The sequence below is a fragment of the Salvia miltiorrhiza genome, chromosome 1 (genome assembly GCF_028751815.1).
Source record: "Salvia miltiorrhiza cultivar Shanhuang (shh) chromosome 1, IMPLAD_Smil_shh, whole genome shotgun sequence".
Taxonomy (NCBI): Eukaryota; Viridiplantae; Streptophyta; class Magnoliopsida; order Lamiales; family Lamiaceae; genus Salvia; species Salvia miltiorrhiza.
The window spans coordinates 46,447,317-46,470,149 of record NC_080387.1 but is presented as its reverse complement, the minus strand read 5'-3'; the positions used below and the strand labels follow the sequence as shown (position 1 = coordinate 46,470,149).

Genomic DNA, 22,833 nt, shown 5'->3' with positions numbered 1-22,833 from the left:
GTTCCATTGCCAACGGTCGAATTTAAAAAAAAAATTTAAAACCAACGGTCAGTTTTTAAATAAAAAAACGATTTTCGATTTTTTTTTTTAAAATTGGGCGCGTCTGAAGGACGCGCCATACTCCTTCGCCGCTCGCCCCGGGTCTTGCCTTCGACGCCGCCTCGCATCACGCCGCGTCTCCAGTGCGGCTGCTCCCTCTTCGCCCCACGTCGACCCAGCGCTGGAGATGCTCTTACACCCTAATCTCATTAGACTTTAAAAAAATATACTCCAATCTATTCCATTATAAGTGACTCAAAACTTTTCGACATAAAAATTAAGGAAAAAGTATAAATTTATTAAAAATAGTTGAACCTACATTTTTTTAAAAGTTAAATTTTTTTATTTATAAAAGTTGACCATTTATAGTGGAATGATCCAAAATGAAATACAAACCACTTTTAGTGGGAAGGAGAGACTGCTTCATATTTTTTCACATAAAATGTTTATCTAAATTTCAGTTTTAAGTAAATTTCACTTCTTTATTGTAGATTTTTAATCAAAAAAAAAAAGGAAAATGTGGATTATTTATTAAAAAAAAATTACGGTGTTACAAGTACCGTGAATATTCCTCCATAATACAACATATAAATCTCTTCCAATAAGAACGAGTTACCTTTTGACAAAGCTAGGGATGGATCTATGAATGCTATATATTTCCTGTATTCAGCTTTGATTTTTATTTTTGTTTCAATTATTGTATTTATTTATTCATTTAATCTTTAGTCCTGTCTGGTTTCAGTGAAGAAGAACATCGGCTGATGCAGCACGCTTTAGGCCTCCATTAGTGGCGTTTTCTGCAAAATATATGGCCAAAATTTGAGAACGAGGATGCTACTGATCAGAATTAATTCCATTTTTTTTTTGTAAATATCTTTGATATCACAAAAACTGCAGTCTTCGTTGATTAAACCGTTATAGTCCAGACATCCTCTTCCAGAAATTTATACCGATATATTAAGGACTGTATACGAACCGAGCCGAGCCGAATACCTCCAGGCTCGAGCTCGGTTCGTGAAGATTTGGTTCGGCTCGAGCTCGAATTCGAGCCTAAAAATGAGCTCGAGCTCGGCTTGCTTATATAATACCAAGCTCGAGTTTGGTTCGAATTCGAGCTCGGTTCGAATTATTTTTATATATTAAGGTTTCATTAAAATTAAAAAATTATATTTTTTCATATATTACTAGACTATTTATTAATCATAATTTATAATTTATTTTCAACAAATAGATAATTTATAAGTTAGTAGTAATTTTTTTTAATTATGAGTATTATTTTTATTATTTAAAAAATATTTAACAAATAAAATATATAAAATTATTATTTAATGAACCTATTCGCGAGCCTATTCGCAAACATATTCGTGAGCCTATTCGCAAACATATTCGCGAGCCTATTCGTGAATAGGCTCGCGAATAGGTTCGAGCCAAACATGTTCGCAAGCTCACAAGCCGAACATGCACAGGCTCGAGTTCGGCTCGATAATTTTATCGAACTCGGATTCGGGCTCGAGTTCGGCTCATTTAGAAAACGAATGAATTTCGAACGAGCTTTTTTCGAGCCGAGCCCCGAATAGTTCGCGAACGGGCTTGGTTCGCTTACACCTCTTAGCATTGTTGTTGTTAAGATATTTAACTTCAAACAAATTGCAATTACTAACAAGCTTAGTCCTTCATCTGTGCAGAAACTGGAGTCATCTTTCAAGCTTAGTGTTTCAACTTAAGATGTGATGTGGATTTCAACAAATTTTATGTTATCTTAGCGTGGCCGAAAATTTAGAAGACACAAGAAATGCCAAGAAGTTGATATATCAAAGGTTAGTTGTATAACAGAAGCAAAAATAAATCAAGTGAGTGTGTGGGAAATTAATTGAATTTACCTGGAGACTTAGATAGCCCCTTCACTGGATCAAAACATCGATACGTATAGCCAATAAAACTCAAATCGGTTGAATGATGATACTGCCATATATATAAAAGAACAAAGTCAAATTAGTAAGTATTGAAGAAATTAATGCAACAGACATGGATTTAAGTGGTTTTTCATATGGCCTACACGCTAAAACTTCAACTACGAAAAATCGAGATGAAGCACATATATGACCTCCAATTTTCTGTAATATTGCCTTCACAATTGAAGGTAAAATATGTGTTTTCAGAAACTGAAATGATGTACTGTCATGAAACTGACGATCCCTACTTAAATCAAGCCTGCACCTTATAATATTTTTAAAAAAAGAAGGAAAAAACTATGTCTTTCCTAACTTATTTATTTGATTGTCCTTCTCTCATTCTTTCAGTAAATGAGTGCTTATTGATGAATATTGAAAGCCACATACTTATCCATAATTGTGTTTGAAGTAACTCAAATACCAGTAAGATACAAGGCGTGTAAGAGCAAAAGAAGGTCACTTAATATGATTAAAAATCTATTCATTTTCAATTAACGAAGTGAGATAACAGACCTTCCTCCAGGCCACTGTTCGAGATTTTTCTGGCTGGGAATCCACCTACATATCGACTCAAAAATATATTAGAAAAAAGAAAATATGAAGTATCAGCAGCAAGTAGAACAAGAAGGCCTCTGAAGATCAACAAGATGTAAAATTCCTCTCCTAAAAAATTAGTGGCCAGAATTTTCATATTGAAGCTCTGTAAATTGAGACTACTAGAGTTGAAGACTTGAAATTAATTAACTTACATGATACTTAATTATCAAGATCAATAACATAATGCTCAACTCAAAACAAGATCGTTTTAAAGGAGACAACTTCCAAAACATATACCAAGCATAATTTTTATTTCTAAAATGATGTTTGTTTCCACTCCTTCACCTTTCCATAAAAGGTACTGGAAATAGTTCAAATGAAAGAAGAAAAGGTATGAGAGTCTACCACATCGTTTTCGACAAAATTCTGGGTATCAAGCTCCCCATTCACCTCCGGTCTGTATGCTGCTTCCATGTCGTAGATATTGTCCCATTGGATGTGTTTAAACCATGGATGAGCCTGAAGATAATACAGTGCAAATAGAATGTGAGCATCAAGAATGTTTTAATAAGTTTGAGATCATGGTAAGGAATATCACCTTTATTTCTTCCACCCCACGAGTACCTAGCCTATTATCTACATCACATAGCAACCTACAGATCAGGTCCTTTGCGTCTGGAGTTATCCTTCTGTCGCTTGGAAACCTCAGGTGGTTTCTCCAGTGCACAATCTGTTTGTGAAATGAAGTAAATCATTAGTTCCACAAAAGGATGAAGGGTATATTCTTTTAAGTTTATTAGGAATAAGTTTCTATCATTCTTAATAGACGATTTAAGACTATCATGTAACCAGAATGAAAGTCATTTTGATGCTTTGGGGTTTCAAATCGATGTTCCAAAAGGAATGTGTATATTATTTTAAGCCTTTAAGGAAATTCAGTTTCATCTTTGCAATTGGCAGTCAAGTAACACATATACATATATGGAAAGAACAATGAGAAATTAATAGATTGCCACTTTTTTTCTATACGAGTAGTTTTATACTATTTTTTTATCAACCAGAAATAGAACTCATTTTGGTGCTTTGGACAAATCCATGTATTTACAGATATACAGCTTGCCTGAGGATATTATTCCATATCATCAGTCAATATTAAGATGATGAAATTGAATTTCAGCTATTCTTCATTTAAGTAACTAATATTGATTCTGAGCATATAAAAATATGGTGATAGAATGACTAGAAATTGATAAATAGTCACCTTTTTGCATGTTGTTACAGGATTATCGGAGTAGAATGGAGGATAGCCAATAAGCATCTCATACATAATGGAACCAAGTGACCACCTGCAAGCAGGACAGTCATATCGCCACATCTCTAGTAACTTTCAACTTTTCATGATCAGACAGCCATAACGAACAACAGCTTTATTACACTCCTTTTTATTACATAATCATAGAAAAAAAGAAGCCCAATTGCTTTGAACGACTACGAGTGAGAGGAGAAGTATAGCAAAAGATTAAAAAAAAATATACTGACACTTGAAGTAATACTGAGTGCAAGGAAACTAACCAATCACACTCTACCCCATAACCTTTCTTAAGTAATACTTCAGGAGCAATGTAGTCAGGTGTCCCAACAGTTGAAAAGGCCTGTTGTGAGAAAAAATAGTTTCTTAGAACAATGCAGAATCAGATTGCATCGAGATAAAATAAACCTTTTAGCATTCACAGAAAACATGCCGAGGCATCAGTTACAAATTAATTCCAAAGACATGTTTCCTTGCCTGTGTCCTCCTGCTCTTTTGCCAATGCTGCAGTTTTTCACGGGAACTCTCCCAATGGCTTCCGTCTCCTTTATCAGGGAAGCAACCATTCTCGTTGCCTGGTTCCCTCGACTCCATTGCATTGATCGACTCTTTTCCATTTAAAGGATCGAGATGTGAGCAATCAAGGGACTTGCAGAGGCCAAAATCAGACAGTTTTAGGTGTCCATTTTTGTCCAAAATAAGGTTGTCAGGTTTAATATCCCTGCGAACAACAAGGAACGTGTTAAGCACATACTCCAATTTTATTCCACGTAGTTTGTGGATTTGTCAACAGAAGCGTAGTATTGAATCACTGACCTGTGAATGTAGTTGTGCTTGTGGATAGATTCTATAGCCAGAACAGCTTCTGCAATATAAAATCTGGCCATGGTTTCAGTTAAGACGTCCTCTCGCATAAGCAAAGTCATCATGTCACCACCAGGTAGGTATTCCATTACTAGATACAGGTACTCAGCATCTTGGAATGAACAATGAAGTTTCACAATGTAGTCGCTGTCAACTTCAGCTAGTAAATTCCTTTCGGCTTTGACATGTTCAACCTGAACCGTGCAGAGAAAACTTTAATTTCCAGGTAAGATCATTTCTCCACCAGTAGTGATAAATTTCCTCATGGTTGTGAAGTCTAGCTTTTCACCTAATCTTTTGTGCTGTTATAGATTTTCCCTAAATAAAACATCCTAGTAGATGGAAAGCAACGAATATGGAATATAGAATTGGTTTGACAGATAATAAGGTTAACTTTTGAAAAGAAAACAAGCAGCAGATATAAAATCAATTGCAACGAATTGAACTGTTGAATCCATAGCACTAGATGATTTAGGCAAATATGAAAGAATGTTTGAGCAAAAAACATGCATTAATGTCGTTAAAGAGGAATCAATACTGAATTAAACCAAATACTATTTTAGTTTAGATTAGAGAGAGAATATGCAGGGATGAACTCCAGGAAATGAAGATCGGCCAGCCTGTTTTAAACATGATCTTAATGGGATGGAGAAGAAAACTGTCAGACCTGTCCTCTTCTGACCATTTCTGACTTTTGCAACTTCTTCATTGCATAAATATTGCCAGTTATTTTCTCCCGGCACAATATAACCTGTCACGGGTTTCATTCAAGAACCAAACAGTACATCAGCAACAAAATTTATACTTTAATCATATAAGCAATAGAAGCTACACTATAAAACCCTAATATTGGACTATATTGAATTAAGGCTGGTTGTTGATCTAGGATAAATCAACACCTATCTGTGACAAATCTAGTGACTATGTAACACGATATCAAGAGAGCATCCGTATGATCAATGGAACGTATTGCAGTTTCGTCAGTGACAGTTTATGAGGTGCATAAGGGCAGCAATACTAAATATTACTCCCTCCGTCCACGAAATGAGTACCCATTTGGGGGTGGCACGGGTTTTAAGAAATTGATTAAGTGTGTGTAAGTGGAATAAGGGACCCACTTTTATTGTGAGTGGGATGTGTGGGGTACACTTACCAAAAAAGGAAATGGGTACTCATTTGGTGGACGGACCAAAAAGGAAATATGGGTACTCATTTCGTGGACGGAGGGAGTACAAAAATAAAACATCAGATCTATCATAGATTTTGAAGAATAGCATCATATTGTAAACCTAATTCGCGTGACACAAATCCTAAGGATATATAAAAATGTTAAACCTCTCCAAAAGCTCCTCTTCCTATAATAGTTAAGAGCTCAAAGTCAGTAACAGAAGTCCTGTTTCGCCTCAATCGCATGTATTCTGTCTCTTTGCGCTCCAAATCCTTCAAAATATTATTCTGTTCTTCCTCAGATGCACCTGAATTAGCCAACAGCTTTTCTAGTAGTTGACGTCTGCAATTTGCATAATATAGAGTTAATATTTGCACAAAATTCTTCAAAGCCAAGCAGCACACAGTCACATTAATTCATGAATTGAACGAGAAAAAAAAACAATATGCACATTTTTTAATCTTATATATGTTTCTTCATAATACCCTGCTTCTAAAGATCAACTGGAGTAAAAGTAGGTGCTTCTAAATTTCCCTCAAGTATATAGACAAATCATAATATACTCTGCATACACGCCTATTGTATTACAATTCCATTCAGGGCTACAGATATCTCTGCGCAGAAGATAATCTTAAAATATGTAGAAAAAGATTCTATGATGATTATGGTTATGCAAAAAATTATCAGAAATCTCAAAACTTGCATCAGCTTTTGCTCTATATGAATACTCTTGCGTTTACAAATCACACTCAATCAACCAAAAAAATGCTTTGCTACTCAAACTAAGCACACGAACAGCTTTAAATAGATTAAATTCCAAAACGAGACCGTAAACAAACTAATTAGGAAATAATGTCATAAAATTGGTGTAAGCATGTGAACATGCATGCAAGCTTTGCATGTATATATGCATTTGCAATACAATATGTTTGCGACATGGAATTTACCTTTGCCTGCGTTCCTCGATGCCTTTCATGTGGCTCTTGTAATGATTCTCGATGAGTTTCTTCGCGGCGGCGGCTCGTTCGAGGGTCAAGATCGATGCTAGCTCGGTGGATTGCTCCTCCATTTCCTCCTCCTCCGCCAAAATCCGCTTCGCCTCCGTGCCTATCACACGCTGATCACAGCGTGAAATCGCCGGAGCCAGAAGCGGGGTGACGGTGGAATCAGAAACGCAGACCTTGGTTTGTTAGGGGAAATAAATCATCAAAAAAAAAAAAAAGGATAAATATTGGCGAAGTGCTTACGTGGCCGAAATTTTGAGTTGGTCTCTGTTCGAGAGACATGAATATTCTCGTGATACAGAACCGATCACCTACCCACCGTGGGCAAGCATAACGTGCCCACCATTGATGTGACAATTTTAATTAGGAAAGATAATTAATAAATCTTACTCTAATTAAAATTATCTTACTATAATTACAGTTGCCACATTATGGTGGGCACGTTATGCATGCCCACGGTGGGTAGGTGATCGGTTCTGTCTCATGATAACGTACATTATAAAATTCTCGTTGTCTAGATTTTTATTTCTTTTTTGCCTTTATAATGTTTGGATTGATAAGGTGGGGCCGGAATGTATTTGTGTAATTAATAATCTAACTAAGATGTTTCATTAGGAAATTTCAGTCGCATGTATGATCAATTTGGAATGAAATTCAGTGTATCACACTTTATGTCCCATTTCGTGTCCCACTTTCAATTTTATTTAATTTTTTATGTATATTTTTTTCAATTTCAACTTTATATGCTTTAGTTTAATTTTGTGATTATTAACTAGGGTTTATTCTATCAATCTATGGTATATAATTATTTTTTATCATTTAATTTCACTTTTATTAACTAATAATAGGTTGATAAATTCAAAGTCATGGTATATACTTTTAAAAAAAATTAATTTTTTGAAATAAAACTTCAATATAATTCATAGTATTATAATAAATTTTATTTTTATAAGAAATATTTTTAAAATGATAGATATAAGCATGAGACATAGTGGCACACATAAAATTGTGGGACACTGGATCTCATCTCAATCAATTTATGTTTTTGTAAAAGTGGAAATTTGTCTCTTCTACTATTTCTACCAATAAAAGATAGTACTATAAAAGCTTCTCTATAATATATTAACATATGAACCCAGTCACAAGAAATATTGATTCCATGATTATATTTTTAGCTTCAATTTAAAATTATTACAAATAGAATAGAGTGTGCATTTATTTTTATTGTTTACTTAATTAATAGCTTGAGTGATCATAATTTTTGAGTTATTAAAAGGATGTTTGGTTAAACTTATTTTAAAGAGCTTATAAGCTCTAACAACTTATTAGATGTTTCAGAGTTTATGAGATGCAATTTTTCAAGAGCTTATAAATTGTCAAAGTATTTGAATAATTGAGTTTATAAGTTACGGACATAATTTTGTGCTAGAAATAGCAAATCTTTGCTAAAAAGAAAAAAAATTAAAGAGGTATAAATTTAAAATGATATATGATGGAAATAACAAATCATGATTGAATAATATTTATAAAATAATTGTTGCATATAAGATTATGAAAAAAAAAAATTTGGAATAGATGAATTTATTTTTTGAGGATCCCATAAGCTTTTAGAGCTTATAAGCTAGTATTTGAGAATTTTTTATAAGCTCTTAAATATTTTATAAATTGTTTAAAGAATTTGTAAGCTTAGCTACATAATTAGAAATCTCTAAGTAACACCTAACACTCAAGCATGTCACATTGAGTAATACTAATATATACACTTTGTCGACAAAGGGTGCATGCAATCTTTGAATGATAAATCAAAGAAAACACACCCTAATAGTTAAGAGTTTCTCAGATCACAGAAGAGAAGTTGTTAATTTATAGTATAATAAAAATTGGAATCGTTGTGGAAAAAAAGAAGTCATTAAATAATACTAAGAAGAATAAAAGTCAGTCTTATGGCAGCTGTGCTTAAGGAGCTATCACAAGAAGACGACTAAAAACTGCTTCCGCTGGGATCAAATTTCATTGACATCCACATCTTTTGATTCACCAAGAAAGTTCAAATTCTGCTGCACACAGCAACAGCAACTTTGCTACACTAATATATCTCGATGGAATTCATTACTCCCCTCGCCTCCCTTCTGAGTTGTTTGATCGATTATGTTTCAAAAAGAGCAACAACCACTGAAAATCTGGATGAAAGAATTCATAATCTGGAGAGAGCTGTAGAGGAGCTAACGGAAGTGAGGGATGACTTGCAGAAGCAAGTGGATCAAGCAGTGGTGGTGGGCTTAACTCTTTCCAGCCAAGTCAAAGGGTGGCTAGCTAGAGTAGATCAAGTCGTGGCCCAAGTGAAAATGATAAGAGAAGATATGGATGAGAAGAAGCAGTGCCTAGTGTGCTGCAACGCGAGGTGTTTGTTGAGGTATGAGCTGGGGAAGAGAGTTGCAGAGGAGCTCGATCGAGTCAATGACCTCAAAGGAAAAGGGAAGTTGGAAGTTGGTTTGCTTGATGGATTGCTGCTTGTTCCAGCCGTCGAGATTCCGAGCAGACCGGCGGTGGGGCTTGATGTGATGTTGGAGAGAGTTGGGCGGCTTCTGAGGGAGGATGATGTGGGGACTATCGGATTATACGGGATGGGCGGCGTAGGCAAGACCACTCTGCTCAAGAGCATCAACAACGGCTTCTTGAAACGGGATCATGATTTCGATGTGGTGATCTGGGTTGTTGTATCGAGGGATTTTGTGGTTGAGAAGATCCAGCAAGCCATAGGGGTGAGGCTGGGGCTGTCTTGGGATGAAGCTCAGTTTCAAGATGTGAGAGCATTGAGGATACACAGCATCATGAGAAGGAAGAAGTGTGTGCTGCTGTTGGATGATGTTTGGGAAGGTCTTGATCTTGAGAAGATTGGGATTCCTGCACCTAGTAAGCTCAACAGAAGCAAAGTGGTGTTCACGGCGCGTTCCATGGAGGTGTGCAGCGACATGGATGCCGACTGCAAGCTGAAGGTGGAGTTTCTCAATGAGAGGGAATCATGGGAGCTATTCCAGCAGAAAGTTGGAGCAGCTGCAGAGATAGTTAACTCACCCTTGATACTGCCTCAAGCCAAGGCCATGGTTAGGAAATGCGGAGGGCTTCCGCTCGCTCTGGTGACCACGGGGAGGGCGATGGCAAACAAGAAGAGTGAGGAGGAATGGAGATATGCAGTGGAGATCCTTCACACGACTCCCTCACAAGTTCGAGGCATGGAGGATGTTTTCAATCTTCTCAAGTTCGGTTATGACAATCTTGGCAGTGATAATCTGAGGTCATGTCTGTCGTATTGCTCGCTGTTTCCTGAAGACTACGAGATTGAGAAAGAACAGCTGATTGAGTACTGGGCAGGGGAAGGCTTTCTGGAAAATGGCACCAACCTGCACATCATGGGGCATGACATTATTGGATCACTAAAAGTTGCATGCTTCTTGGAGACTGGTGAAGATCCGTCACGGGTCAAGCTGCACGACGTGGTGAGGAGTTTTGTGCTGTGGGCTGTGCCTGAGAAACGCTTCATAATGCAGGCGAGCCAAGGCCTAACAGAGGCGCCGTCTGGTGATATATGGGAACGAGCTGAGAGAATCTCTTTGATGAATAATCAGATCACAGAATTCTCTCAATCACCTCATTGCCCCAATCTCTCAACATTACTGCTCCACTGGAACAATGGCTTGAGCAAATTCTGTGATGGTTTCTTCCAAAACATGCCAGCCCTCAAGGTTTTGGACTTATCCTTCACCAGCATCAAAGAGTTTCCTCCAAGCATCTGCAGATTAGCCGCGATTCACCATCTTGATCTATCTGGAACTAAGCTGACCACACTGCCAAGAGAGCTGGGGTCTCTCACAACCTTAAGGCATTTGAATCTGCAGAGAAATCCATATCTCACAACAATTCCACGCGAAGCAATCTCAGGGCTGTCTCAGCTGAGAGTCTTGAATTTCTACTACAGTTACCATGGTTGGGAGATGCAAACCACAGCTGCAGATTCTAGTGAGCTAAGGCTTGCTGACTTGGAACGCCTGAGCAGCCTCGACTCTCTTGGGATTACTGCAACCTCCTTGTCCGCTCTCAACAATGTGTCGCGCAGCAGATTCCTGCGTGGATGCATACACTACTTATACATCAAGGAGTGTGAAGGTCTGCATCAACTGCCACTGTCATCATATGCAGGAGATGGTGATCAACTACGAAGGCTTAGCATCAACAACTGTATGGACCTTAGGTACTTGACCATCAACAAGGCTGCAGGTGAGAACTGGCTTCCTAACCTAGAGATCTTGGCTCTCAATGGCCTTCCCAGCCTCACCACAATATGGAACAACGCCGCTGGCCTCATGTGTCTACTGAACCTCAGATGCGTCAACATTTGGTATTGCGACAAGCTGAAGGATGTCTCTTGGATGTTGAGGCTGCCAAAGCTTGAGGTGGTTTACATATTTTACTGCAAAGAGATGGAACAAGTGATAAGGGAAGAGGATGTAGTAGGGGAGGATTACTCGAATGCGTTTTCGAAGCTGAGGATCATGTCTATAAGAGATGCACCTAAGTTGAGAAGCATCTACGACAAGGCTATGGTTTTTCCTTGTCTGAAGAGGATTGCTGTGATAGATTGTCCAAAGCTGAGGAAACTTCCACTTAAAGCACACAATGTTTCGGAGTTGCCTACAGTTTACTGCAGCAAAGAATGGTGGAATAATTTGGTGTGGGATGATACTGATACCAAAGCTACCTGTTTCCCCTACTTCATGGAAGCATGAGAATGCCCAAACAGTTCTTCCAACCCATTTTCACCTGAAGCGAATCCTTTTCTTTCTTTCTTAGCTTTTTTTTTTGCACAATAACCAATTTTAATTTAGTTGGCCAGATTGATGAGCAGAAGTAGTCCAACTTTTTATCCCCATTATTTAGCAAATTATTAATAACTCCATTACAAACACCAAGCAAATTTAGCCCAGTAATGTCACAGGGGAAATTCTCTATGTTCTGGTGTAAGCATGTCTCTGTTAAAGAGTTTGCAATAAAAGAAACAACCAAAGCACTGGAGGTACTTATAGACACTTGAAGTTGCAGAATATACATGATTCATTAATTTCACTTAACTTGTTTCAAGCCTCGTCAACTTACTGTCTCGAAAACCCATAAAGCAGACGCCCAACAGTCCTACGTAAAGAGTGCAACAACCACAATTTTTTGTTATTTAAAAAAGAAAACAAAAAAGAACAACAATAGACTATCATATGAAATCATTATTAAAATTTAAAAGCATTGTCAATTACACAAAATGCTGAAGCTAGTCGTCAATTCACCATGCTGGACTGGCATCAACAATAAGCTCGAAAAGGCACAAACCAAACATGAATGTGCCATTCGTTTCACCCAAGGTTTCCACAATTATTATGTAAAAGGTGAACCCTAAATCTCCCACTAATGTCGGCACATTAATTGAGCATAGTAGTGATGCTCCATAAAAAATGTTCAAATTAGAATAGAAAGACCATGGATATTCAGACACACTAGAAGCCTCCATTTGACAAAAATCTCAGGAATAATTCCTTTGCAATGAGCTGAAATGCAGACATCTAGACTATCCATCATCTAAACAGTCCCATCCTTGCTTCCACTCCACCAAGTTACTTGCTCTCAGCATCATATATATCTGTTCTGAAAAAACAATTAAGGAAGGACAAATGAAAGCAACAACTGACTAGAAGCTGAAGCTGAAAATATCTGGGAAAGTAATAAACTATGTTTAAATGTAGAGAACATATTTCTCTTCCAATATACCTCTATAAGGAAGGAACCAATGGAATAAGACCTTGGTCCATAAATAAAATTCTGATTAGACATTCCTGGTATGGATCAATCAAGAATTTTTCTGAGGACTTTAGTTGTAAGCCAAGTTGATAACTAATCATTAACCCAAGAAAACTGTGTGGTCACTCGTTCAGAAGAATACGGTAACAGGACAATTACCACTTTCTGAATATGAAATATCATATAAGTGACAATGAACATACAAATAAGGACATTTGTTAACCTGGACCCTTGTAGATATACATCATCTTCAGTAAACCAAGAAGAAGAAGCGAAAGACACAAAGTTGTAGCCCGGAATCAAAAGAGAGATAGAACTCTAAGGTCTCTCGTGGTTGAAGTTAAGCTTCTTTATAATGAACATGATGATGATCCTAATCTCCATACAATATGTATGACAAAATGCTAAAATTATGGTCTCAGTCCCGAATCAAGAAAACAACAAAAGCAGCAAATAAATCAAAAACAGGCAGCATTATTTTGACGACTAAACCAGATAAGTTAGAACAAGAGGCAGGGTCAACCGAACCAGTGGGAATAATTACAACAATTGGTACTCAATTCTGGTGCATAACATAGTAATACAGTCTGTGATCATGCATCAGCAAAGATTGGAGTGTAAAAACTAACCCACAGCTACAGTGGGAAAAGGATGAGATTCAAAGCGTCATCTTTGTGCAGGAGTTACTATAAACGCACCCAGAGGTAAAACTACATTGCTTTACATTAAGAATATACATCCTAAGGGGTTCGAGGATCCAAGGTTTTCGAAGTTCCAATTGTACTTTGCAAGATTTTCTCTTCTCACGGCTGGCTGTTTGGATTTACTAAAATACTAACAAAGAGATATAACCAAATATATTCCTAGGTATTTGCCCATCTTACTCAGCTAAGATTAGCAGCAGCAACAATGCTCACATAGATAAATCTTAAATTCACCCCGCATCATCCTCATTCCTCTCACTCTCTCTCACACACATAGACAAAGGATACACCAAATACATTCCATGCGCGAAAGCTCCAGCCAAGACTGCCGTGAACAATCGATCCCTCAAAACCGGTTTGTGCCGGAGTGAAAGCCGAACTGGCACCAATCAACCCATAATTAGGGGAAATTGCATCAATTGATTTTTGTACGGCACCAAAAATATATACAACAAGAGGAGAAGAATGACTTACTGAGAGGAAGAACAGGGGCATAGATTAGAGGAACTAGAAATTTGAACTGAGGACCTTTATTTTGCCTTCTGACGACGTCGCTTCAGAGAGAAATTACGGAGTTCAACTCAACGCATATTGAAGTGAGAGAAATTTAAACAGAGAGCAGATGCAAACTTACTGGGGGCTCGGATCAGAAGGCGGTGGAGCCATAAAAACCTCGGCCCACCGTGATTTTTGTACCGGATAGGTGATCGGCGGCGCTAACTATGACTCGGTTGAAAAGGAAAATACTTTTCGAATAATTTCCCTTCGAAATTCGAATAGAAAAGAGGCGAAGCGAAATTGCATTCGTAATATATTTCTTCCTTCTTGTTTCAAAAAAAAAAAATATGGAGAAAAAACAATTCTGTTTTTTTATTCTAAAAACAAATACTACTATGTGGGTAGGGATGGCAATAGATCATGGACCTGGTTCTGATTTTTTGCTTAAACAGACTGTAGGGCCGATGTGTATCTTAAAAATAATGTAGTTTCATACTTTCATTGCTTAAAGGAAAAATGTGCAGATTGGGCCCCGAAGTAGTAGCCCCTATAGCGTATAACCCCTCTTACTCACTGTGTGTGCAACTAAACCCCTGAACTCCGAGAAAAGAGTGCAAATTCCCCCCTCTGACCTAACGCCGTTAAGTGTCCGTTAATGTTTGGGTTTAATTGCACCCTCTACTTCAGGAGTGGATTTGCACCTTAATTTTTTATTTTTTATTTTATTATTATTATTTTTTTAAATTTCAGCAACCCACCTCCGGCATCAACTTAACCGCCCCCGTACTCATCGATTCTGACTTGCACCTTGTCAGCTCGCACGCGCCCAATCTCTTGGTTGTCGATTGCCCACCGCTTACATGCAGCAACGCCACCAACTTCTTCACCGCCCCACACAACATCATCTCCTCCAACACCTTAACCTTTTAGGCTTATCTTATGATATTAATTGTGTATATATTTATCTATATAATATATATTTAAATTTTATTTATTTATTTTTGAATAATTATTAAAACTCTAGATAATAATTATGATTTTATTTTTGGTTAATTTAATATTTGTAAATTTATTTTAAAAGAGAAAAAAGAATGGATCCAGGTCAGAACTCGAGATCCTGTGAATCTAATGGACCTGGACATGAATCTCATTTTTTTGGATCTAATGGATTTGGACCGGATTCTGACCTAAGTAAAAAAATACGGATATGGATTTAGACCAAGCAGGATTCGATCCAGGTCCACATTTGGAGTTGGTGATGCTGCTGCATGTCGGCGGTAAGCAGTCGATGATCAAGAGATTGAGCGCGTGCGAGCTGACAAAGTGTAAGTTGGAGCCGATGAGTAGGGGGCGGTTAAGTTGATGTCGGAGGTGGGTTGCTGAAAAATAAAATAAAAAATAAGGTGCAAATCCACCCTGAAGTAGAGGGTGCAATTAAACCCAAATGTTAACGGACACTTAACGGCGTTAGGTCAGAGGGGGGAATTTGCACCATTTTCTCGGAGTTCAGGGGTTTAGTTGCACACACAGTGAGTAAGAGGGGTTATACGCTATAGGGGCTACTACTTGGGTGGCCAATCTGCACCTTTTCCCTTGCTTAAATAATGAAAGTGTCGAAATTGCATACAAATTGAAATTAATGCATCCGCTATTAAATTTATTGCATTTAAAAAAAAAAAATTGCTCCCTTCAGGATTCGAACTCAGGTTCTGCATTCATCCACTAAGAGGACGCATCCACCGTAGATCTTGATGATCAAATGGCTTAAAATAGTTCTCCGTATTTTTTTTTATTTAGTGATTCTTATTTAAACATCTCCCTATATATATAATTAGAATATTAAAATTCTCGTGAAAGCTATAAATTTAAAAAATGTTATTTTCAGCAATTAACTATTTTAAATAAAAAATATTAAATTATTTCTTCCTTCACCTTTTCTTCTCTTATTCTTTTTTTGCTTGAGTTGGACTCCAAATCCAAGTAGAAATGACTATATGCAACCCTAGACCGCAAATGACTAAAGTCAAACGTGATGCACCAATGAAATTTGATGAATATTACGGAGAAAATGAAGCGAGCTAGGTAAATAGAATTTATGAGATGAAATCTGATGGGATAATTGTTGACTTGAATTTTAGAAATCCAGCTACCATTTTCTCAAATATGAGAGAAAAATTAATGGGAGAATATCACTGGTAAAAGTCCAAGACAAATGATGGTCAGAAGTCGGCAAAACAGCTATTAAGTGCACATAGCTTAATTATTGGTGACCGCGAGTGAAGCATCCGTGAATTGAAGCGCAGCACACTTCTGTAATAAGAAGCTAAACCCTTGGGGCAAGCCAGAGCCAGCCCATTGGTTAAGATAACTAGTACTATAAAGGCTCGTTTGGTTTTCAGTAAAGGATTATGTAGGATAATTTGTAACCAGGATATTTAGCGTGGATAATGACAGATTATTAATACTGAGTTGGTGTTTGCTATCATGGCTAAATACAAAATATCATGGTTTAAGTTAATCCTAGGGGGGAGGTGGTATTATTAATCCTAATAAATCTGGATTAATAATACTGGGTCGTGGGATTAAACCGGGTCATCCGCATTATTACTAAATAATACCAAACACTAGACTGATATGTACTAAATTAGCTAATACAGTGTATTAGCCAATATCAAACACACCCTAATACTACTAGCTACCTTATTATATAAGGGTGATTCTATTCATAGCCTCCATTTTACTCTTTATAGCCCTTTATTTTAATTAATAATTAAAAATAATTTAAATTTACTAATTTACCATATACTTCATAACCCCCATATATTTATAACTTTGCTTCCTTCCTCACAACACCTAAAGGAATATGATTGTGAGGATTGCGATTCTAGTGACATCTCCGATGACACCATTACAACTCAATTTAAAACCTCAACAAATGAACACGTAAAACGATGATTTCAGCAAAAAATTTTAAAAATTCTACTTAAACGGATTTTGAAATATTTTATAATCCTAAAGTTTCCATTGATCAACTCTAAGTTTTGATGATTCATTTTTTTTTTTTATGATTGCAACGCTGCCAACAGAGCGCAAGCTAGAGATACCATTGCAGCTTTCGAACTCACAACTGCAAATTTTTTTTTACAAGTATGTTTAGTTAACTTCTTAATCAACAAAGTTGAGCAAATTTTACTTGTGCCTTTCGGAATTGTTTACAGATGTCTTTTTGTGTATGCAATTACAGGGTACTTATGCAAAAACTAGCTTTGCCTAAACATTCGCTTAGACAGACGGACTACTTGCTCTGGGGAAGGCTGCCGAGAAAACAACCTTCTGTAAGAATTTCTGGTCGAGAAATTGCGTCGAGGCAATTGAAGAGCGGTGGTCTCAAGGGATGTATGCAGTTCAGTAAGCACGGAATCAGATCAGCTTCAGAGGGCTTCTCAAGAGGTTGGGCATTTCTATGGCATTCCTATGAAGTATAGGGTAAATTAGTAAAATTTTAATTATTTTTAATTATTATTTTAAATAGGGGGCTATAAAGAGTAAAATGAGGGCTATGAATAAAATCACCCATTATATAATCTGTTGTATTTATTTTGACACTTTCTTTTTTAATTTATCTCATTATAGTTGATACTTTTCAAAAATATTATATATGGTCCATTTTCAATATAAATGGAACAGAGAAAATATCACACAAGTCCTTGACGCTGCTGATAAAATACAAAAAATTGTGTAACACTGTTGTATACAAATTTTGAGTTCGCGCACACTTAATAAAATGGCTCACAACTTATAATTATTTTTCTTATATATAATAACTTTATGGGTAAATTGTTTGAAAATACCCACTTCATACGAAAATCTGGTTTTCTGACAATCTTTTTAATTGTAGCAAAAATTTCAACGATGTTTCAATTTGTTGCAATTAGCTTCCGGAGTGATTTTTCGGTCAAATTAAATCTGAGTTGGCAGTCGGACCACCAACGTGGAAGCTGGAATGCCAACGTGGCATAAAAAATGTCAAATCACACCCACCCACACACTCTTCACTCCCTCTCTCTCACACACACACACACACTCTCTCTCTCTCTCTCAACTCCATTATCTCTCTCATCAGAAATGCCAAATCTGAGTCGCGCAACCTCTCATAGCCGGAATTCCCTCACCCCTCTGCCGACCTCCCTCACCAACAGAATCGACACACTAATCGCCTCAAACACAACTCTCCAGTCCTCAAATCTCAGATACCAAATTGCAGCGGCGGTTGTGGCGGCGGATCTTCCGGGAGGTATCCAGGCGATTGTGACTGGGGACGAACCCCAAGCCCGACAGTGAATCGAGAAACCCAGGCGCGTCGACTCTTGCTGGTCTCCCAGAGGCGGCAGCAACAGATCTGTTAACGGAGAAGCTGGGGTTCAACTTTTCTCCCTCAATTGTGTGTTTCCGTTGAGATTGAGGAATAGAGGAAATTTAGGGCTCAACTGCAAATTGTGAAGTGAGAGGAGATTTAGGGTTTACCGGAGTGCAAGGCGGCATCAGCCGCGGCTGATTTCTTGGGGCAGAATTAGGGATCGCCCCTTTCTCCTCGAGCATATGAAATTAAGGCAGAGAAGCCGGCGTTCGCCGGATTTGCAGAGCCGCGGCGGCTGCGGTAGAACTTGGCAGAGAGAATGAGCGGTCGAGCTTACGGAAGGAGCAGGAAGATTGGGCCTCCCCTTCGTTCCTTTGCAATTTCCTGCTTGAATCCGCCGGGAATCGAGTAGAGGAGAGAGAGAGAGGAAGTGCCGGCAGTGGAGAAAGGGGGAGAGCTGACGGGGAGAAGGGGAGGGGAAAGAGGGAAGAGTGACGTGGGGGGGGGATGGGGAGGGTGACGTGGTAGGGTAGGGAGAGGGTGACATATCAGATGCTAATGACACGCAAGCAAAATCCCTAATTTAATTTGGCCGAAAAATCACTTCGGAAGTCAATTGCAACAAATTGAAACCTCGTTGAAATTTTTGCTACAATTAAAAAGATTGTCAAAAACCAGATTTTGATATAAATTGGGGTATTTTCGTGCAATTTACCCTAACTTTATACTCCATATAAGATCCAAGGTATCTTATAAAATACTTTAAAGACCTTATCAAACTAGAATTCAACGTCCTCCCAGTGTATGTTTTACCTGGAAATGACCCTATTAATTAGAAAAAATGGTCAGAGTTCAACACTACAATATCAAAAGTAGTCCTCGTTATTAAGAATTAGAATTACGGGACAAATTAAATTTTATCTCAGTTGCCACATTAGGAAACATCAAACATATATAAAAAATCTTGAATGAAAATTATCAAAAATTTGATTATAGCATGCATCAGACTAGATGCAATCTGTTTCATACACACATATCTTTAAATTAAAATCTTTGTATCCATATATATTATTACCAAAAAAAATACATAAAGCATTACATGTCAGTAAAGAGTAGCTACAAGATTTTTTTTTTTTGAAGGAGAGTAGCTACAAGAAATCAAATCAATGAATTACACTACACAAACTAGGTAGAGATATGTATAGTTTATTCTTCCACGCACGACTTACTTAAGCAAGCCATGAAAAAAAGAAATAGAATGACTACTGAAAATTAGTGCCGGCGAGATTGTGATGCAAGAGCTTGTGCGCAATCAGGTCCCTGGCATGCACGGCCTCCGGCGACCTCAACGGAGTCTCGGGCACGATCTGATCGTCGAAGAGGTGGAACCTGAGGTCGGGCGCGATCCCCTCGTTCCTCATCTCGCATATGTTGTGCAGCACGCAGCAAGCCCCGAGAACGACGGGCAAATCGAGGAGCTTCATCTCGGTGCGCTTCTGCAGGCAGGTCCAGCGCGCCTTGAGCCTCATGAAGGCCTCCCTGGCGACCCCCTGCAGCTCGTCGATCTTCTCGTTGAAGGCGTGCTGCGTCCACGTCAGATTCTGGTGCGCGTAGGGCACGAGCAGCCAATCCTCCAGCGGGAAGGCGGAGTTCCCGACGATCCAGGTGGCGGCGAGGGCTCCCTGCTGGGTGGCGCGCTGGAAGAGCGCCGAGTTGTGGAGCACCTGCTCGTTGGTCATGGAGCCCGGCCAGCCGACGCAGATGTCGGTGAAGACGCCGTTGGGGTCCACCACGCCCTGGAGGGTGATGGAGTAGGTGGTCTTCTGGTTCCGCTCGGTGTGGCGCTTGTTGAAGTAGGCGGCCACGCTGACCTTGGGCGCGATGATGGGGATGTGCGTGGTGTAGATGGCGCCGCCGACGTCGGGGATGCCGGAGGAGGACTCGAAGTGGCGCTTGATGGCTTCGGCGCGGGTCGGGTCGGGCCACTGGAGGAACTTGGGCATGAGCACGGCGCGGATGGCGGTGCAGACCTCGAGGACGAGCTTGTGGCAGGTGGAGATGCCGAGGCCGAAGCGCTTCGACACCTCGCGGAGGGCCTCCCCCGTGGCCAGGCGCCACACGCACACCGCCACGCGCTGGTTCACCGGGATGGCCTGGCGGAGGGTCGTGTCCTTCTTCATCAGCACCGACTCCAGCTCCTCGCAGATCATGTCGAACGTCGCCCGCCCCATGCGGAAGGCCTTCCGGAACTCCTCTTCCGGGTAATCCGGGCTGCTCACGTGCTCCCACCACGCCTTCGACCGGCTTTTCACCCACAGCCGCCGCTGCCCCGCCGGCGCCTCCTCGTCCGGCTCCGGCCGCGCCCTCTTATTCTGTAATAAATACTGCGCTGCTTCGTCCATTTGAGTTTGAGTTTGATCAGTAGCGTCGAATTCCATGAGTAGTAGTTCTTTCATGGGGTGATGTGGGAAATGGAGTGAATTGAATTGAATTAATAATGGTGGGAAAACAAGGAGCATAGATGTGAATGCGAGGGAGTGAGGTGGTCAAGGTGAATATAGGGAAATGGACCGCTACGCGTTGGGGGTGGACGGTGGGGGGTATGGTTCTACTTCTACGTTTCGTTTCGATTCGATACGATAAATTAATTGTAATAAAAGTTTTGTTTTACGCGGTTGGGTTCAATTGAATTGATGGTGTTTTTGCGTTGGGGATCAGACGCGGTCTGGGGAAAGGAGGAGGAAGCTCTTTGGGGGTAAATGTGTAAATTACTGTATCATTATCGTGTATTCATATTAGTCAAACTTGGCAAAATGGGGGAACAGGGGATTTTGTTTGCTTTTCTATTTCGGGAAAGGTTGGTTGATATACAGTTGGATGTCTATGTTATAATGGGAAAGTATGAGACTTTGTTGTTGATTTTCTTATACTATAATTATAAGCAGTATAACAGATTTCTGTATTTGAATTCTGAATTACAACTACCTTAAAAAAAAACTTCTAAATTATAACTATGAATTTAATTTTGGGTAAAGGTCGCCTTCTGTCCCATCGTTTTAGCAAATTCTCAAAAATGTCTCACCCTAATAATAATATTAAAACAGTACCCAACCTATCACAAAAATATCGTCTGTGTCCTGCAAAAAATTTCCGATAATCGGAAACTAACCTGGATTGCCGGAGTTACAACATGGCATATCTACGTGGATTGGGACATTTTCGATAATTTGCTAAAACGATTGGGACATATTTGAGAATTTCACAATTCTCAAGCATAAGCCTCTCATTCATTTATTTTGTTCTAAGTTTCAAATCTACAAATTACACGAAGCCAAACTCACATATGGAAGAAATTTCACATCCTACGCAGATGATTAAACAACAAAAATATGATATATGAGCTTAAGATAATCTACAAATTTTCCATTTATAAAATTTTGTTCTAATTATCATTTTGAGTACGTTATGTTATCTAATTGGATATAAAGTATATTTAGGCCCAGTTTGATAGCCTTGTTATAGCTGTATTACTTCCTTTCCTGGGCTAATATTTCTGTTTGAAAGCTAAGTAAAATAATCAAGGAAGCCCATGTTAAAGGAAAGGCCCGAGGCTAAATCACTGTAGCATCAAGGAAACACAATCGAGGCCACCCCCTGATTAGCTAAGCTGGAGTTGCAAGTTTAATTTTCTTTCACAAAATTGCCCCCAATTCATCTCTCTCTCCCTTCCTTGTTTCTTCTTCCTCTTTGGAGAATCACGCACACACACATATAGAGAGGTCATCTGAAACTGTCATGCAAAAGCCCCACCAGTCGGCGCCGCCACATTCTGGTGCTGCACCTGAATCTGCGCCATTGCTTCAATTTCAGCTATATTCATGATTCTAGGGGATATTTTCTCTCTCGTTATTGATTTGAGATAATAACAGGGAAACAAGCAATGCTAAAGGTGGATAAAAAAAAGTACAACTCTTTTTGGGTTTTCGGCTAGGCATATGTTAAATTGGGGTATAAATTTTGGGATGGGAATAGGAAACTTTAGAGAGAGAAAATTGTGGGGGTTTTTTTGTTAGGGAGGGCAGGGAACTGTACCGCACTCCGGCGAACAACAGCGAAAGCCGCCACCACCGGTCTCCCTCCATTTCTTACCGTCGGACAACAGCAGCTTTTTTCGCGTCTCTCTCTCTACATCGCTGCCCTTTTTCCTTGGTAAAATCTCTATGCAATTTCCATTTTTAGAGAGAGTGAGGGAGTGGGTTGCTTGGTGGACGACAGAAATGTTGAATCTTGCAATGATTTTACAAATTCTAGGAGATGATGGCGGCGGGGGGTGAGCGGTGAAAGAGATTTTACATTTTTTTTTAATTATAGAAGGTTAATAAAATATGATTAATTCAATAATGTTCTTAAGGATATTTTGGACCTTTTGTTATTATTTCACAAAGACAGCGTGTGTTATCAAACAACTTCAATACCTTTTCGCGCTTATAACACGGTGCTATCAAACACTGAGCTTATTTAGCTTTGCTGGCCAAACCCAACAACATTTCCTTGGGTTTA

At 38.9% G+C, this 22,833-nt stretch overlaps 4 protein-coding genes across 4 annotated transcripts; 1 reads left to right on the top strand and 3 right to left on the bottom strand.

Annotated features, from left to right (window-relative positions):
• Positions 1-547: 547 nt before the first annotated feature.
• LOC130986962 (uncharacterized) lies at positions 548-7,080 on the bottom strand. The gene is made up of 12 exons (XM_057910517.1): positions 6,817-7,080; positions 6,037-6,211; positions 5,369-5,452; positions 4,654-4,895; positions 4,315-4,558; positions 4,101-4,180; positions 3,790-3,874; positions 3,127-3,258; positions 2,934-3,047; positions 2,505-2,549; positions 1,920-2,001; positions 548-836 (listed from the first exon to the last, which is right to left on the bottom strand). Exons 1-12 carry the CDS (start codon positions 6,936-6,938, stop codon positions 778-780), a joined length of 1,464 nt encoding a protein of 487 aa, XP_057766500.1. The 5' UTR covers positions 6,939-7,080; the 3' UTR covers positions 548-777.
• Positions 7,081-8,681: 1,601 nt separating this feature from the next.
• On the top strand, positions 8,682-11,957 carry LOC130986953 (disease resistance protein RPS2). Its single transcript, XM_057910509.1, has one exon. The coding sequence runs from the start codon at positions 8,973-8,975 to the stop codon at positions 11,655-11,657; it is 2,685 nt and encodes an 894-aa protein (XP_057766492.1). The 5' UTR covers positions 8,682-8,972; the 3' UTR covers positions 11,658-11,957.
• Positions 11,958-12,128: 171 nt separating this feature from the next.
• LOC130986973 (uncharacterized) lies at positions 12,129-14,308 on the bottom strand. Its single transcript, XM_057910527.1, has 4 exons — positions 14,053-14,308; positions 13,893-13,972; positions 13,707-13,797; positions 12,129-12,561 (listed from the first exon to the last, which is right to left on the bottom strand). Exons 1-4 carry the CDS (start codon positions 14,082-14,084, stop codon positions 12,531-12,533), a joined length of 234 nt encoding a protein of 77 aa, XP_057766510.1. The 5' UTR covers positions 14,085-14,308; the 3' UTR covers positions 12,129-12,530.
• A 5,003-nt stretch (positions 14,309-19,311) lies between these two features.
• On the bottom strand, positions 19,312-20,923 carry LOC130986945 (protein ANTAGONIST OF LIKE HETEROCHROMATIN PROTEIN 1-like). The gene has a single exon (XM_057910502.1). It carries the CDS (start codon positions 20,790-20,792, stop codon positions 19,536-19,538), a length of 1,257 nt encoding a protein of 418 aa, XP_057766485.1. The 5' UTR covers positions 20,793-20,923; the 3' UTR covers positions 19,312-19,535.
• Positions 20,924-22,833: the final 1,910 nt, after the last annotated feature.

What these genes read in the sequence shown, in the direction of transcription:
- LOC130986953 (XM_057910509.1), top strand. Translation starts at nt 8,973, where the DNA reads ATGGAATTCATTACTCCCCTCGCCTCCCTTCTGAGTTGTTTGATCGAT.
- LOC130986962 (XM_057910517.1), bottom strand. Translation starts at nt 6,938, where the DNA reads ATGGAGGAGCAATCCACCGAGCTAGCATCGATCTTGACCCTCGAACGA. An exon ending in ATCGAGGAACGCAGGCAAAG is followed by an intron (nt 6,212 to 6,816) that starts GTAAATTCCATG and finishes TGCAAATTGCAG; the next exon opens with ACGTCAACTACTAGAAAAGC. An exon ending in AAGCACAACTACATTCACAG is followed by an intron (nt 4,559 to 4,653) that starts GTCAGTGATTCA and finishes TGTTGTTCGCAG; the next exon opens with GGATATTAAACCTGACAACC.
- LOC130986973 (XM_057910527.1), bottom strand. Translation starts at nt 14,084, where the DNA reads ATGGCTCCACCGCCTTCTGATCCGAGCCCCCA. An exon ending in CCTTCTGATCCGAGCCCCCA is followed by an intron (nt 13,973 to 14,052) that starts GTAAGTTTGCAT and finishes TTCTCTCTGAAG; the next exon opens with CGACGTCGTCAGAAGGCAAA. An exon ending in GCGCATGGAATGTATTTGGT is followed by an intron (nt 12,562 to 13,706) that starts GTATCCTTTGTC and finishes TTGTTTTTTCAG; the next exon opens with AACAGATATATATGATGCTG.
- LOC130986945 (XM_057910502.1), bottom strand. Translation starts at nt 20,792, where the DNA reads ATGCTCCTTGTTTTCCCACCATTATTAATTCAATTCAATTCACTCCAT.